The 17,837-nt window shown below is 38.5% G+C and overlaps 1 protein-coding gene across 3 annotated transcripts in view; it reads right to left on the bottom strand.

Annotated features, from left to right (window-relative positions):
• LOC128889306 (uncharacterized) overlaps positions 1–17,837 on the bottom strand; it is a 314,808-nt gene that overhangs the window by 94,427 nt on the left and 202,544 nt on the right. For all 3 annotated transcript variants that reach the window (XM_054146841.1, XM_054146842.1, XM_054146840.1), the window contains exon 2: positions 2,339–2,462. In XM_054146841.1, coding sequence (XP_054002816.1) covers positions 2,339–2,462 — 124 coding nt within the window. The remainder of the gene's footprint in view (positions 1–2,338; positions 2,463–17,837) is intronic.

The raw sequence follows: 17,837 nt of genomic DNA, 5'->3' as shown, positions 1-17,837 counted from the left end.
TTAATTTGCGCACCGATGCACCGACCCTTCCTCCCCCGCCCGACCCCTGTCCAAATTAACGTTGTTAATGCCAGCGCGTTCCACGGGACGCGTCAATGATAATCACGCTCGGTTGGCTGGTTAACTTTCAGAGTAATCGTTTGTTGACGGGTATAGCCCGTTCTTTTTTTGACTCGACTCTTGATTTTCTCGCGAGCACCACAGTCTCCTCGAAGGATCATTAGACACTCAACTCCGACGAGTTGAACGAGTAATTCGAACGGCGAAGCGAACTGTCGAGTCTAAATAAACCGTGAGCAAGTCTACTTTTTTGCCTGAAACAGTGTCTGTAATTTAATTTTAATCTAACATGGTCGCGAGGTTATTTATAAGCTAAATTGGAGTATTTCATAGCGGGGTATAGAAAAAATTTTCATTGTTTGGTATTATTAGACTGAGAATTTTTGCGTTATAGCGATCTATGGTGACAATTTTTATTGTACAACCAGGTATATTAAAAATTAGATATATTAAGGCATATTAAAAGATTGTACAGAGATGTGGACTAAAATTTACTATTTTTTAACAAAGTATACTTAATATATCTGTACTATAATAATTATATGCATACTGAAAATTTGTGTTCTGTAACAATATGCACTGAATGTTTGAATTATTTATATATAAAGATGTAATGATCAATATTTCTATTTTCCAATGGTGTGTGCCGGAAGTTTCTATTCTATAATAAAATATAAATTGAAAATGTCTACCTCATAGCTCAACTATAACATCGTACACTAAAATATGTTATTCTACAATAAGATATAAATATATCCACTTCAGACCTACAACATTAATTTCACGACTCACCATTGAGTCGCGATCTCTAAACTGAAAAACACGACCATAAATGGCGTCAGAAGTCAAACTTGGCGGAAATAATACCCAGGGGAGTCCCTCGAGCGATTCAAAGCGGTTCGTTCCGCGAACTTTCACCGTCGAACAACGTGTCGTGGGATTGTCCAGCGTAAAATTGCAAAACGCATTCTACGCGAGCGACTCGGCGTGCTTCTTCGTCCCGGCCTCTCTCCTTCGCTCTCGACGTTGCATGAGCGCGTTTTCTCAGCATCATCGCTCGTGCTACATAGAGTATTGACTCATTGCACGAGGAACGCCGGCAACGGAGATTTCTCCGGCCAGATTACGACAGGAACACCGCTCGTCGTTTTGCTACACGGCCTACGATTTACTTGCGATGGGCTTCGACGTACGCGCCGCGGTTTTTATGGCTCTCGGTTTCTCGGATTCAGGCTTCTCGTCGCGAGCCATAAGGGAGATTTATTTAAATCGCGCGTTTCCCCACGGGACGCTTTAAATCGCGATTGTTTTCTTGCGGACATCTGTACGCTATCCGTGGGGATACATAGATTCTCGCGATGGAATATTGTTTCCGTGACGATAAACTAGCAGCTTCCATCTAATGTTTTTGAGCGTGTAATAAATTGTCTCCATTATGTAGCAACTCCTTCGTTGAACAATTGTTCAGATTTTCTGTAGAATATGTCTAACGAATAAATTTGTCGAGTAATGTTTATTATTCTCTGTGATAGATCCGAATTTTTATTTATTATTTATTTGTTTTCCTTGTTTCATAAATTAATTAATTGAGAAATATGAAATTGTGAGAGGATTCGATGATGCAGAATCAGATAAGTTTTAATTCATGTGTTCACTTTTCAAGCTGATAAATGGGTTATTAAATTAAGTAGGTAGATGCTGTTTCTAATTATACAGAAAGAGTATCAATTTATTTTTCTGTGTAATTCTATCACGATACAAATTTTACTTAAAAATGCGTCTGACTTAAATTTCATAAAGATCAACATTCGAGTATTTTGTATTAACTGTGTGATTTAATCCCAATTGCGAATATGAAAGTACTACAATACAATTTTCCAAAACTATGTAAAAAATCATGTTTTCCCTAACCATTCAGTCTACTTTATCACAAATGACTTGCCTTGTCATACAATCCTCGTCTACTTCAACATTCAAACACATTTCTTGCACGAAAGCTTTCTAATTTGTAAGAATCGACAAGAGGGAAGACATATTCTCCAGAAAACATAAACCATTTGTATTCCTTTACGATCCTTGGTTAACATATTCCGTTCTTTATTCATATCCATTCTCCCTCATCAATTCTATGAACGTAATCGTCGAGTAATATAGCGACGCTCGAAACGTCCGAGAGCAGTCGTGTATACCCATATCGTAATAATTGCAGTAATTTAACAGACACGAAATACGCGAAAGCGTCGTGACTGTGCCACGACAAAAATGACTACGAACATACCTTGGGGTCGAAGTTGAAGACCTGTTCAGGTTTTAACGGGCATTCGAGGCCGCATTTACAGGTTCCCACTGTCGTCAGGTACTCCTTCAGCTGATCCAGCGAACCCAGCGCTGTACTGCTTGGACTGCAACAGAAGGAAAACGAAATTCACAAACGGAAGTGGTCACGTGTGTAGGAATATTTATGGGACTGACTCTAGTTTTTATTCTCTTTGATCAAACTAAATTTTACCGATTACGGATGATACTTTTTACACAGCTGACAATGTATTAAAAAAAAGCTTTATGCGAAAAATACCAAATGCAAGATGTAACATCTATTATGGGACACCGTAGTAAACCCACGATTAATCATGAAACTCGCTTGTCGGAATAGAGGAAGACGCAAGGCTGACCACCGAACGGGAAGACGGGTTATCACCTATCGCTCTCTGACGTCGAATCCCCGACAGCGATGCTTTGCAAGCAACTAATTCAACGAAGGGATCTTCGCCGGCGGTTCAAGTTGAATCAACGAGCTGAAACGGAGGCAGGGTCGTTGGTTGTATATTGATTACCCTATAGAGGGACAGAGAGACTTTGTTTCGGGGTACTTTGCAGCTTCCTAAACTAATAACCTCGGGCGCTTCATCCCGGCATTATAACCCCGAGGGAAGGTTCGCCTTTCCCGCCCGATCCCAGTCCACAGGAATTCTCTTGGCAATTATTCCTCGTAACAACAAGACGAATTCGTGTACCCACGTTCGCGCTAATTTGCGCTGGATTCGATTTGTTCGTTGCGATGCCATCCCCCTGTTTCGCTCTGTTTTCTCCCTTTGTCGCGCTCGTCGTGAATTATGACATTACGAGATACATATTTCTACTTCACCATGGATTATCGTTGCTGGACAAGAAAAACTTTGGCTGTGATATCGTGTTGGAGAATAAATTTGTATTTTATATTATGTTAAACTGTAGTTTTCCGTTCAGCTTTAGTTAATGATACTGTTATGCCAATGTGGCTGGCAATGATGTTGTGTGTGGTTATAAATAAATTTTACTTTTTAATATCAATAACTAGTAAAATTGTAAGATGTTCAGTTCGTTGGAGGATAAAACCAAAAACGAAGGATATAATTAATCAATCCCATTAAATACTCGATGTGTTACTCTCTGGAATTTACAGGATACACGGTAAAAATTAATGTACTTTTGTAGACGTCACTTAATCTTTCTCTCTGCAGTTCTATCTCTTCAAATATCATTTCAAATAGTAGATACTAAATAGTCTATTTTATTTCAAATTTTGCGTGCGTAATTATAGAAATAAAATTAATTACTTGTTGCAGTACGTTCATTGAATAATATTTAAAAATATTTTCTTTTTTCGTCCTCAGTGAATTACATTGAACTCCGGTGATTCAGAGTTAAGAGGACCTCTTTAGAGGCCTAACAAAATTCAAATTTCGTGACGTTAAACATGATCGGTATTACGCGAGAGTTGGTAACATGAGCGATGGCGCATTTCCTTGCAAAGCCACGACACCGGATTCAACCAACAGCTGCGATTCTATAAATAAGGGTTGCGGGGAAGTCCTTCTGTTTCCAGGGAGCACGTGAAGTGTGTCGAGGCATGTCGCACGAAGTACAGAGCCACACTGGATGAATTATATCGGTTAGAAGGGCCTGGCTAAGCTGCTTGTCCTCGTAAAGCGAATTCTGTTGCCAACGAAACCAGCAGCAACTTTTACATCACCCCTAACACAATCCATTCGTGTTCTCGCCACTACCTGTTTGGTTGTTTACAACTAATTTGTTAAATTTCTCTTTCGTAGGAGATATCGAATGTGTTCATTTACATCGCCATTAAAGTATTATCATTATACGTACAAATCTATCACAATATTCACTTTCATATTAATAATGAATTAATCACAATCGATATTGTTCTAGAGCAATTTAGTTTGGAAACTTTTAATCTAAAGGCAGAAGTCCTTATGATTTTTTTTTTAGGTGATACCATTCGGTCTTGTAAATTAAAAAAATTATTAGTCATTATATAATATGTCGAAAAATCATATATATTCATAACCATTCCAATATTCCTGAGAATGCAATAAAAGTATACTCTAAAAAGAAACTAAACCTATAAGCTTTCTTCACAGCCATACTGTGAGACATTTATTTCGATAGCTAATTTCGACAGATTTCCCATTAAAAACTTTTTAAAATGCTCGATAATTCGCATCAACATGTTTGAAAATATCTCATCGCTTCCCACCAGCGATACGTCAAGAACCTTCGCGTAGGAAAAACAAGCAACCAGCTATTTCCTTGTCGTTGACCATTGGCCGCAAACGAGGGAGAGACGAATGCCTGGAAGGAATTCCACACGTTTTTCGCGTTAAGATCGTAACAGTGACTGACAGCGTCGCGCACACGCGTGTTGCTGACAGGCTGCGACATTGCAACAGTCAGGTTCTCATAACCCTTGACTCGTGCCCACGTGTGTACCTGTAGCTGAGAATGCTGTCGACACGTGGACTGTACTTATCCGTGATCTATGAACGAAGTTTACCCTTCGCACACGCTTTGCTACGGTAACATGCACGCGTACCGAGAGGCGCGTCCACATGTTCCTTGGAATAACATGTATGGAGTGGTCTCTGGACCGAACGTGGGAAGGCGAGACGAATCCTTTCTTCGACTATGTCATTCTTCGTATGGGACGTCGCAAGGGCGTATGTTGAGATACAGGTAAATATCCAAGGGTGACGACAAACATATTTTTGTAAAACAAAGTAGAAATGAATTAACCCTTTGCACTCCCATGTCGAGTTCAAGAGATATCATACAGTTGAAAATTACAAAATACAACAAAAGTGAAAATAAAACTGGTATTTAAGTGAATTTGTTTATCTATTTAAATTGGCTGTGTATGATCCCATTCCATGAAAATTATAATGGGTATTCGAAAAAGTTCGTGGCGTTTTGTCGATCGATCAAGGCGAGAATGCTACGCAGGCTTGTGAAAAAATTGGTGGTTTTTACGAACAAAATGCTGTATCAAAATTTTGATGTCAAAGATGAATCACGCTGTGATCGATCGATCACAGAACGATGCGATGAAATCATGCAAATGGTTGAGAAACGCCACGAACTTTCTTTTCGAATACCCAATATTAATTTCACACGACGAAACTATAAATTATTCGAATAGGATAGCGATCGCATAATATTAAAAAGGGAACGTATGGATTTTCGAAACGTGGAAAGGTAATGTTGCCTCTTGAGCTCGCGGAATAGAGCAGAAGCGAAGATCACGAGTGATGAATCGCCGAAGGCAGGTCACAACGCTAGATATAACCAGGCGTACCAATTGGAATTGGCTCGTAATTCGCGGCCATTCCGATGGATGGCTTCACCCCGATAATTACCGTTCCACGATAAATTTATGACAGCAATAATTTACGCGGAAACTGCGGCCGACTGGCTCGATAAAGAGCGATTACCTATAAAACGAAGCTACGCCGCGCCGGCCGATGCTCCAACGCGGTTCACCGCGACGTGCACCCGTCACGTTTGTACAAAATTAAACTTTAAATCGTTGCGATAAGCTCGCTGTTTTCATGTACGCCGCCGTCCATTAGTCATCGCACGTTTGCTTGTCAGGCTTGAGAAACGCAAATTGAGATAGATACAATTTTATGAGGCGATCTTATTGCTAGACTGCGGGGTTTACGTGTAATAATACTGGAAAACGTATGCGATACGTGTACAAAATATTTTGATCATAAATGCCTAACATTCATATTTCATTTTGTATGAGTGTATGCATTTCACATACGTTTGGCGTATATTTTTAAAGCATTTCTGCAAGCTATAAATACGCATAATTTTACTTATTATCTTAGTATTATTTTATTTCTATTGTCATTGCCGTATTTTCATGTTTATTAGTATAAATTACATGTATATTATTTAACCCATAATGAGGACTCATATTTCAATGTAAAAAGTGATATAATGACTAGCATGTAAAGAACGTACAATTTCAAGTAATGTGAATATTAAACTAATAACGGAAATAAAGGAATGATATTTATGAAGGAGCTACACGAATATTCTGGGACTTAAGGTGTATTCATAGCATTCGAATGTTCAATTATTCAGGAGTCTCAACCCCAATCGACACCTGCCAATTTCGTCTAACTGAATATAACCTAATCTAACGTGGACTCAATTATTGGCTGATGACAAGGTGAAATATTTCAGTACATCACGAGTATACACCATGATTTGAATAACGCCATTATTCAAATGGTATTTTATTTCAGATGATAATCGAATAATAATATTTTATTTACAATGTTGCACATACTACTAGGGATATATGAGCAATCGTACACGAAAGCTATGAATACCGATACATGATTGAAATTTTCATTATTATTAATATAAAATTTGGAGTCTATCTCAAATTTCACTATAATTCCCATTATTTTTCTGTAATTAAGGCGAATGTTTTTCTAGTTGCGCTTCATATTCCAACCGAAAACATACACTACGTGTGCGGAAATACTGGCTAAAATTCTTATCACAAATTAATATACAATAAAACTAATACGTATGATCAACAGTCTCGATGGAGAAGAGCCAGAGTTTCTAAATAATAAAAATCTTAAAGAATTTGAACCAAAATTTCTCAGAAAACCGTTTATTACCTTCGGTTCCTTTGGTTTGTAAACAATCGTCGGGATCGGTAACACGCACGCGAATGGTCGTAGACGTCTGGAGGCATTCTCTCGGTTTCCCATAGAGACGAATCGCGGCGAAGCTGCGTTCGGCCGCGGCACGAAAGCGCCGCCGCAAATCAATAATCTCATTCGCAAGATCGTTCGTGCCCGATCAATTTCGGTGTCTATTACGCTTCGAAGAGAGCGGTCTCTATCCGCGGGCCTGCGGCGCGATATTATCTGCCAGAACGCTACGCAGGCCGGAAAGGGGCCCTGCCAGCGGACGGGAGGGCAGAACGGCTCGAATAATTTTCGACCACGAAAAGTGAAACGTTAACGGCGCCCGATCACGAACCGCTCGTTTCCTTCGGCTGTTTTGCACTTTTGTGTAGTGGTTGCTAGTAGTGATGGGATTCGAGCTGGCTAAAGCCAGCTGGAGTCGAGGATCGACGCTCAAGCAGACGTCAGACACCTCGCGAGCATGTTCAACTTGAGGAATTCGAAGGTTTGAATTCTTTGAGCGAGTGGGCCACTCGGCCAGCTGAAATTGGAAGGTGTGTCAGCTTCTCGATGGTGTTGTGTTAAATTTCACCAACAAAATGTTGAACAAGAAATTCGAGTACCTATTGGTGAATTGTTTTAGGATGAGAGGACTAGATGTTACAAGCATTGCTAAGTGAGTAGCACCGAGGGAAGGACAACGCTGTTTAGTAGTCGTTGAAGCTGAAAGGGTATAATAGATATAATAGATTGTAAGGGCTAGAAACTCTTAGGCGTCTCAATCTTTTACTGATGAAGAACAGAAGCACCAAAGATTGCGAAGTTTATATCCCAGGGCTTGGATCCACAAACCCAATCTGGACCCAATTCGTTAACAACTATCGAACTTGCTAAGCTTAAACTATGCCCGAGCCAGGCTCGAGTCGACTCGAAACTCCGCAAGCCGGGCTTGGTTGGAAGTTTGTAAGCAAGCGGTTCGAAGGCCCATCGCTAGCTGTTGAACCCCGTGCACTCAACAACGCCGAAGACGGTGGAAAAAGGGAGGGGTTGGGGAGAGACGAAGAACGATTTCGCAAGTTGGATCAAGCCCAGATTGCAGTCATTTGCCGACATAAATTGCGCCGGGCAGCGATCGTCTCGCGCGAAGAAACGAGGGTCGTTTTATGCGGTGCACGTCGAAAACGCCTCGGATCGAGAAAAAATCGGAGCTCCCCGCCGCGGTGCCCTCCTTCTTTCCAAAGAAACCGACTATCCGCGATGCCAGGTCGCCCCGAGGCGCTTCAACGATGATTGCTCGGTTTGTGTCAAGCTCCATTCCGATTCATTCGTTCAATCCCTCGGCGTTCCGGCGAGTCTTGAACGATTCTCCGCTTTGAGCAACCGAGATGATTAAATTCCTTCGTGGAAAGTTGATAGGATAACGGAGAGGACGGAAAACTGATGGTGAACGGCGTTTGATACTCGGAGCTGAATGAAAACTTTTATGACGAATCTCTAAGTGATGTGGCTGGGTCCTAGGACCCCCGCGAGAAACTCGTTTGATGTGGCTGAAAGTTTTGATAATTATAATTATCTATATAAAATTATTAAGAAAGAATAGCCGAAACATAATCGTCAGTGATGTTACAATTTTTATGTGACGGGTGGAGTTAATCGATTAGCGCAGTGAACGGTTCAATTGTAATTGCCACTGTATCGCTCGCAAAAGATTGGCAATTTTGAATACACGCGAGAACAATAATAAATTCTAATTTCAATGTGATTGTATCGCTTGCAGATGACTCTAATTCTAAATATAAACAAGTGCATAATCACCTAGCTAATCACTATGTACATCGAAGTCTTTTCCTGCAAGATGGATAGGCGACAGGGCCATTCTTCCCAGGTAATTCTTGCCAGGTAATTCTTGCGAGTACCTCATAACAATAACAAGAAAAATGTACATTTGCGTTTTCCTCGGTTGCTGAAACGCTAAATGTCCTGCACCCGCAAACGTATGCATGAATATTTATTGCACGCTGCAGATTTATTTCCCCTACAGCTGCGATCTTTCTCAAACTTTTTACGCTGGAAGTTTGCTACATATACCCAAGCCATAACTATCAACGACAGTGTACGCATTAGAAGATAAGATTATCTGGCTCGCGTTGCGAGTTTCGTCGATAAGACTGCATAGCGTGCATTCCAACTCAACGTAGGCATAGGTTATGCACGTCCTTTGCCGTGGCCACCGATCAAGTAACAATGAAACAATGCACTATTCAGAGAAATGGACACACGGAAGCAATAATAAATTACTTTTCCTCCGTGTTGTTTCACACTGTCTAATTTCGAATTCTCGTCTGCTTTCTAAACGATTCGAGTGACTAGAGATAGTAACGATATTCGAATTTAATTTATTAGAAAAGTTTTGATTACAATTTTGTTAGAATAATAGATAACGAACCAAAGTAACGTGTAACAATATATTGCTATATATTCGAATTAAATGTAATTATGCTCTGAAGCATAACTGCATTCCTCGAACTTGAGTTACCAGGGTTAAAGAAAAAGTATGCGCCCATTATTTTTAACCACCCCAGAAACCAGGAAATTTTCATAAAAATACACGTCCAACGTTTCGCCAGACTTTAATAGTCTCAAATTAACTTTGCTCGCTCTTTTCTTGCACGATCATTTTTTCTTTGAGTTGATCCCATACAAAAATTATTTCTCCGAAGCACGCACGAGCGTTACGTTCACGATCAAGATTAAAATAATTGTTTAACGGCTGAAATGCGTGTACGGCAGGACGGGTAATAGTTTTTAATGACCGCGTTCATTTATCGTTTGCACGTAAAATGCTAATTTACAATACTGATCGATCATAAATTTACACACTTCCGCGTGTTAGACAGATATAAACGTCTCTGTCCGAAATAACGAACAAATCATGACGTTGAATAAGCGCTTGTACAGGTCGAAATAATTAACGTTTGTTTCACTGAGGAATTCTTGAAAGTGACTAATGAAACGGTGATTTTAGACGATTTTGTCGAGTCATAAATCTATGGTAACGAGACATTTTTACGATATAAATTTAAAAAGTAAAAATGTTTTAACGTCATAATGGTACCTTAAAGCGAAAAACTAACGTGTAAAAGCAGATCTGTAAAACAGAATAATTTTGTTTCATTTAAGACTAAAAGCAATGAAAATAGACATAGCCTGAAAAAGGAAAAACAAGTAATTTATTTTTCAAAAAACAGGATAAACCGATCAACAAAATACATTCACGTACTTTTTTTTCACGCGCTAATAAAATGCTCGAAACATTTATCAAACGAATGAAAATATTAAACATCGAATAAAATAAAATATAGGAATATACGACTCTATTCGACTAAAGCTTTCAATGTTTGCGTTTCGATTGCCAACAAAAACCGATTACGAATGATCAATAACGTTCTCTGTAATTAATATACTACTCAATTTCAACGTTTAAATTGCCAACCAGCTGCATGTTCTATCGCTTTATTTCAGACAATTATCATTTGTGAAAATATACATTGTTTAATGTACAGAAAATATACCAAAATAAGTCATCACTCAGAGGAATGATTTTTATTGAAACGAATTTTGTTGAACTTCAATTAAAAAGAGGACGTTTGAATAGCTATAGTTGTTGGAATATAATGTTGCGTATGTGCCATTTAAATGAAGTATGCACTACTCAACATGTACATAATAAGAAAATCTTTCTCATTAGATAAATGTTTGATTCAGTCCATAACAGACAACAAGCTCCATGTATGTATATTTATCACAGCATACATAGCCTCAACTAACATAATTTATTTAATATAAATATTTCAACTTCCAACTTGGATCCTCTTCGATATAAAAAATTAACAATCTAAATAACAATCAATTTTTGAATATTGAAATGGACCCAAATTCACAATGATACTTAAAGAAACCTGTTAAAATTCTTAATTTTACACATACAAAATCAGAATCCTTCTCATTCGCATGCTTTCACTTATAACAATATTTTTAATTGCATCATTAATTTTGTTGAATGATGAATGTCCGTTTATTTTTATTTCTGTAGACCTTGCAGATGACTCAATACACATCGTTGAAACGTAGTTAATTAAACTGCTTACAATGTAGACTGAAGTAGAAAATTATATATGTATTTATACTCTGTATAGATCTATTAAAAATTTGCGGAAGTACGACCGGTTTCTAGACAAGTGCGACCATACATCTTGGACGTCTCGACTGCATCAATCTTCGCGAACAAGATTGCGCGAAAATAAAGGCTAACAACGTGTTCACCTGACTTGTCGAAGCGTTCGCATTTTATTTTTACTCGTTCTTGCTTGTTAAAGCCTGTGTTCGTGACTTTGAACTTTAGACATCAGTGATTTATTAAAATAAAGTAGTCGTGACAGTAGACATACAATTCACTCATAATCTTCAAGCTTTCAAACTCTCTTCATTCAACTATGTATTATGCAAAGATAAAAAGCTGGCTAGTGGGTCCGACCAGTAACAGTATAATCTCCTTGATTATGCTATAGAATTGCATATTACATTCTGTACTGCACTATGTAGGTCTATACTATACTTTAGAAAATTATTGACAATTATATTAATATACAACAGACTATTGGATTATTGAGAGAATTGGCAACATGGAAGAACTTAATTGGTAATAATTTAAAATGCATCACAATGTAAAACGTGGACTCGTTTATAAAATAGCCATAATCTAGAAGTTTATAAAATTATCAATCAGATCCAGTAGCAAACTTCCCGTGTCTGCACAGTACCAGTACCTGGCATCAAATTGTGAACAGACGTTCCTTTTAAGAATATAATCAGCGACTGCAAGGTGATCCACTTTAATTACCCTCAATACCTAATCGTATCAATTCCATCACTACCGAAGAGACACATTGTTCGAATCATCAGTCAAGCTCGATAAGTGTGTGTTTCAGTCGAGTTAAGAGAAAGGTGAACTTTTTTCTGGCAAAGAGACGCGTTGGTAATTCGAATCAGCAATCGTTCGCGACACGCGACTAAACTAATTTCAGGATACGCGAGCAGGAGGTGTTGTATTTTATTCGGGAGATCCACTTACAGCACGCCACGTCTCGGCTGGCATAATTCTTCAGCGAACGAAAGGCTGAGTCGCTTGAGCGTGAAAACGGCATAATTCCTGCGAAAATTTAGGGCTTTATTTACTCGCCGCAAACGAAATTTTCCGACTACCGCGGGAGGGCCACCATGCCTCAAATAAAAGAGATTCCAGCGGTGCGGCCGATAAACAAGGCTTACTGCCAACTTTACGACGCAGGGCTCAGGTGCTCGGAGCACTCCATACGTCAACCTCTTGTTCCGAGGAGCTTATCAATCGCTCGAGATGCAAACCACCGTGATCAACGGAATTACGACAAACGACCGTGCAAATTAGTCCCGAGTTCCTGAGAAACCGCCTCCTCTGTTACCCTGACAGGGAACAAGTTTTATGGGTTCCTAGCGGATCCGTTTAATGGATACCTGAGCCTCTCAGAAATTTAGTTCATCGACTCTATTGGGGCTTGGAATTTCTTATCTTAGTTGAATTTTCAAAAATAATGCCGAGTAATTCTCTTTACATTTTGTTTCGTGGAGCCGATGAGTTTGCTTCTAAGAATGCTTATAAATAGGTAGAGGGATAAAAAAATAATTCGACAACGTTGAAGAATTTTAATGAGATCAGTTTGGAATGCACCGCGATATAAAATGTGGCACCGTTTGTGTTACCATGTATACACTTTTATTAAAATTTTAATATTTTTTTCAGTGTGTCATAATTTAACAATTTATTGAATAGAAGAGTACCATAACTGTATATACTAGAAACTATTGGTAATCTAAACACTGTTTCTACAATTTCAATGTAGTAAACAATACGTAGTACGATCGCAAGTAATCGACCAATTCACAAAAAACCACCTAAAATACTTTCTACGTTTGAACACTCGACAAGCACCACGATGATTTCCTAAAAGGCAGCACAAGCCAGATGAAACGAAAGTGCGAAACGAAAGACGCGTTCCCATCATGGCGTACGAATAAACGAGTGCAATCGAGGCTCCACCGAAAGCAATCGACGATCTTCCCCGTAGAAAGAGGATCAGGGAAACGGCTGGGGAAGTCCGCTGTTCGAAATTTCCAACCATGATACGTATTAATTAATTCAATTAGAGGAAAGGAAACAGGAAATTGCAGCGTTCTATTTCGCTACGTTTTGACCGAGTGAAGTGGGCTTTCCACGTGAATGTAAATCGCGCTCCGCATCTGTTATTTCGCATTAATGATACCGGCCACACGAATTCGCGAATCACCAGTTCTGAAATATCCAGGCCGAGAAAAAGAGACGCTCGATCGCTGAATATCGGCAGTCCGCTAATTTCGCGTAATTGCCAGCAACCTCGTCTACCAAGCTGCTCGATTCTTTCCCTTCCTTTTTTTTTCTTTCCTTCTTTTGTTGGCATCCAAGAGGCCCCACCCTTGCCGGATACCGTGATTATGGTCGGATGAAAAATGCGACCAGGGCAGAAAAATGGAAGGGTATAATTATTATTAAAAACGGGTAGCGTATTAATTAACCGGCAGCCTCCCGTCACCGCGATCCTTTTTTCGGCGACGTGCTATATCAAAATATTCGCCAGATATTAGGCGTTTGTAACAAAAAGAACTAATTATTCTGTCTGTGTGTAAAAAAATAGAAAGAACTTCCATTGATCGTCTCTGATGATGCTACTCTTTTTTGCAGTGGTGTACAATCTTTTCTTCTGTTTTTCAAATTAAATAATATTTTCTGCGAGTCAAGTTATCAGCAAAGACAATTGTAAGATTAAATATACTTCGATTTAAAATAATATCAAATTTCAGAATGTATTATTACTTTCCTTGCGCATAATTTTCGTGTATGTACTTTCTCACGAGTAGGCACTGGCCTGTTTTTTAATCTGTATATGGTTTTATATGATGCACATGTACCGAAATCTTTTCTTCGTGTAAACTTTATTTGTTTCTCTACTCTTCAGGAATTTTTAGAGTTGAATGAACAAGAACGAACTCGAAGGTCACAGAAGTCGTGTAGCAAGAGCACGGGAACAAACCAAAGTCCAATTCCGTTTCGCTTTACTAGTTTACGTTCAGCTTCGATTCGCCTCGTTCCCAACAGAGTATCATTGTTTGTGGGTCTCGGTAAATCTGCGTATTATTAGCTTGCGTTATTGATTTATTATTTAATGGTCGACGGTCGCGCACGCGCGAGCTAAATCGGGGTTAACTGCTCATTTGTCGGGGGTGCATTATGGTTTTTGCTTTTACAGCTCTCGCGGGAAAGGAGTAGGAACTACGAAGGTTACTCTATGGGCGCATAGCAGGGACTGAGTGTCATAATGGTGTAAGACAAAAACAAACACTGTTCTTTCACATCTCGACAGAAAAGCCATACGAATTTACGGTTCAATTTTTCATTTTTCATTTTTTTTTTTTTTTTTTTTTTTTTACATAATTGCATTCAACTTAGTAAATTGAAAAAAATGAAATGCTAAGGACAACTCGAATTTTTAAAGACTCAAAGTAAATATATGGCAGTTTTTGGAACGATAAATTTTTGCCCCTTATTTTTGTTTATTTATTTTTTCGTACACTATTATAACTTTCAGAGTCTCGTACGTATCTCCTTTCCGAGCGCCGCGTGAATAATATTAAGTCGCTCTAAAAGTATTCTATTGTCCATTGTATTCTTATTGCACCATTCTTTTGCGATTAATACGGTTTTGTGACCGTCGAGAGAAGCGCGACTTCATTATAGATTTAGTAACACGCTACGTTTGGCAGCTCGATTAATCACTAGCCGAGAGGTAGTAAATCATTTTTTGTGACGTTAATTTATGTTTCTATAAATGGAAGGAGCGAAATGTGACGCGTAATTTAGCGATAAGAAAAGTCAAACAGGAAAGTAACTTATATATGAACGCGAAGCACTGTTTGCGATTGTTTGCGATGTTCGACAAATTTTAGTGGCTGCACAAGGACATAGAGGGTGATTTAAATTCGCAAATGTACTGTAAATGACATATAATTAATGATCAATTGCTGAACTAAATATGCATGTATAAATAATACTAAAATCAGTTCGAGATGGCCACCTTGTATGTATGTTGAAAAGTGGGCCCCGCCAACAACAATTTGGAAACTCATATCTCTACTCTGTATAACAAGACCTCTTTATAAGACAATTTATTCACTCACGTCTGACTAACATGCGATTTAATTAGTTTTCTATATGCTCATTGAAATAAACATTTAATATCGCATAAATTAAAAAGTTACAAATCGATATTTACATTTACAACCTCGATCAATGTTGCAAGAAAATTAAAAAAATTCAACAACTTCTATTTGTAATTCTACTTCGTGGCATGTACTCTAAGACAATCTTTACAAATGTTATACGAAATGAGGGAGAAAAACATGAAAATCCCACAAACACCATTCCTTCTTTCCTGTGATCCCGTTTCTAGATAAGACATAATGTTACATTTCTCGTATCTATATTATGTATCTTTTGGTTACTTTGTTGTGCGCGATACGTACGTAGAAACGCAAGATTGAGAACAGTGTAAAATAAGGCCATGAATGATGATGAGGGGACAATCAAGGTCTTTATAAATGACTCTATCCCATGCGCCCCTTCTTTTTCTATCTCGGTGCATGCATCTTGTAACACTCCAATCAAAATATTACAGTATTTAGGTTGCTCTCATTACAGTATCAAATTGCATGATTCATTATGCAATCTGCTAACGCTTCCATCGAAGTAAATTGTGCAAATAATTTTAGAGCACCGCTAACACGCCAGTATCATGAACGCGGCTATTGTCAAACATTATCATACAGTAATTGAACTGTCACGTATCTATGGAATTATTAAAGTTAATTTACGTTCGCTGTGTTGTCGCGCCAACGAGCTTGAACTTAGGAAATACATACATTAATAATATTACGTATTTAAATGCGCGTTAATAATTATTTCAGTTAGTTCACAATTTAATTTGGAGCTTGTTCGACAAGAAAACATTTCCATGCAAATAGACTGCCAAGAGTTTCATAAATGGATAGAGTTTTATAAACAGACTGTCGAGAGTTCATCAAGTAAAATTCTCGTAAACTGACAGAGCATAATTTGTTATAGAAAAAGAGAACCTAATCGGCTATTTGGAAAACTTGGTACGACGACCCTATAGATTATTGCTCTTCGAAACAAAAAGCAGTTACTTTATCAGTTTTATGATAAAACATTACTAGTTTCTTAAACTATACGAGGAAACTTTACACCCCATAAGCGTCCATAATCGTAATTTCGTCGCAATTAAATTTGGAGCTGCGTAAACCATTCGAAACGAAAGTGTCGTTTCCAATGAAATTATTTCCAGGTGCGAAACAAAATTATTCGATAAATACTTGAAAAGTAATTTTTCGCGAGAACGGTCGTTCTTTTCCGTGGTTCTCATAGGAAGGCAACATTAAGCCGAGTCACGTCCCGGTGGCTTGGCGCTATCACGAGAGTTCACGATTCGAAGAGAGAAACGGTTTGTTACCAGAGGAGAGAACAATCGTCGGGGCGGCGATATAGGAGAACGGTTCGTCGGTTCGCAGAGTTAATGGGGATCTCGTCCCAATTCCGATACAATGTGCTCCGCCGAGCAAAGAGGGCAACGCCGATGATGCGAAACGTACCTGATTCTTCTCGCAATCTGCTCGAATTGGTTAAAAGAAAATCGGAAATAAGGGAACTCGCGCTAAAACGATACCGAGCGAGTGTAACGTTCGACGATTATTGTAATCGATCGCGTTCATTAAGCGTGACTCGTTCGATTTCACACTGTTGCGATGTTTACATTACAACCGTATTACGTGGTACGTGTCAAGTTGTTCATTTAGTGTCCATTAAAATTTGTCCGAGGAGTAAAAAGCTTGCTTCCGATCGTGTTATGCATTTATCAGTAACAGAGTAGAAAAATGTAATTACATATCAGTTTCTAGATTCTACACTGAAGGTGTACGGCGACTATACAACAAAACTACATAGTTTGTGAAAGCTAGTAATTTAACATCTATTAAAATTTGTTTGAGGAAATGGAGAACTTGTTTCTACCGTGTTGCGTACATTTATCAATAACAATGGAAAATATAATTAAATATTCGAGTCTCCTATTATAATAAAATTACATGATTCACATGAGAATACGATATTTTTTTCTTTAGAGGGTACATATTTATCAATATCAGTGTTTGGGAAAATATAATTATTAGATTTTCCAGAGCAGTAATCAACGATAGACAAAACTATGAATGAACTATGTGAATAATATTATAAATTCAAATGGAGTAGCGTTTGTTTAAAAAAAAAATATGACTACCTCGGCTATATCTTCTATAGTATATGTTTTAAAAATGACAAGCAACATAAACGTTAACGCTTGTACTATATTATCGTTCGACGTCGAAGAACATTACATTGGTAATTGGACTGGTCGTAATACGTTACAGCAGCGGATTCAGTCGACCATCTGAGGCAATAAATTCCTCGAGCATTGCGCGATCAACTCTCTCATCGACACAGCCACGATTCACCGCATACTGCGCTCAAGATGAGCGAATCGAGAAACTGGCAAATAAGTTCACGGAGTTCGAAAAACGCGCGAGCAAACGTCATGGTCGATTGGTGAT

Source organism: Hylaeus anthracinus, unplaced genomic scaffold (assembly GCF_026225885.1).
Source record: "Hylaeus anthracinus isolate JK02 unplaced genomic scaffold, UHH_iyHylAnth1.0_haploid 11997, whole genome shotgun sequence".
NCBI classification, from domain to species: domain Eukaryota; kingdom Metazoa; phylum Arthropoda; class Insecta; order Hymenoptera; family Colletidae; genus Hylaeus; species Hylaeus anthracinus.
This window is presented reverse-complemented; position numbering and strand designations above follow the sequence as displayed.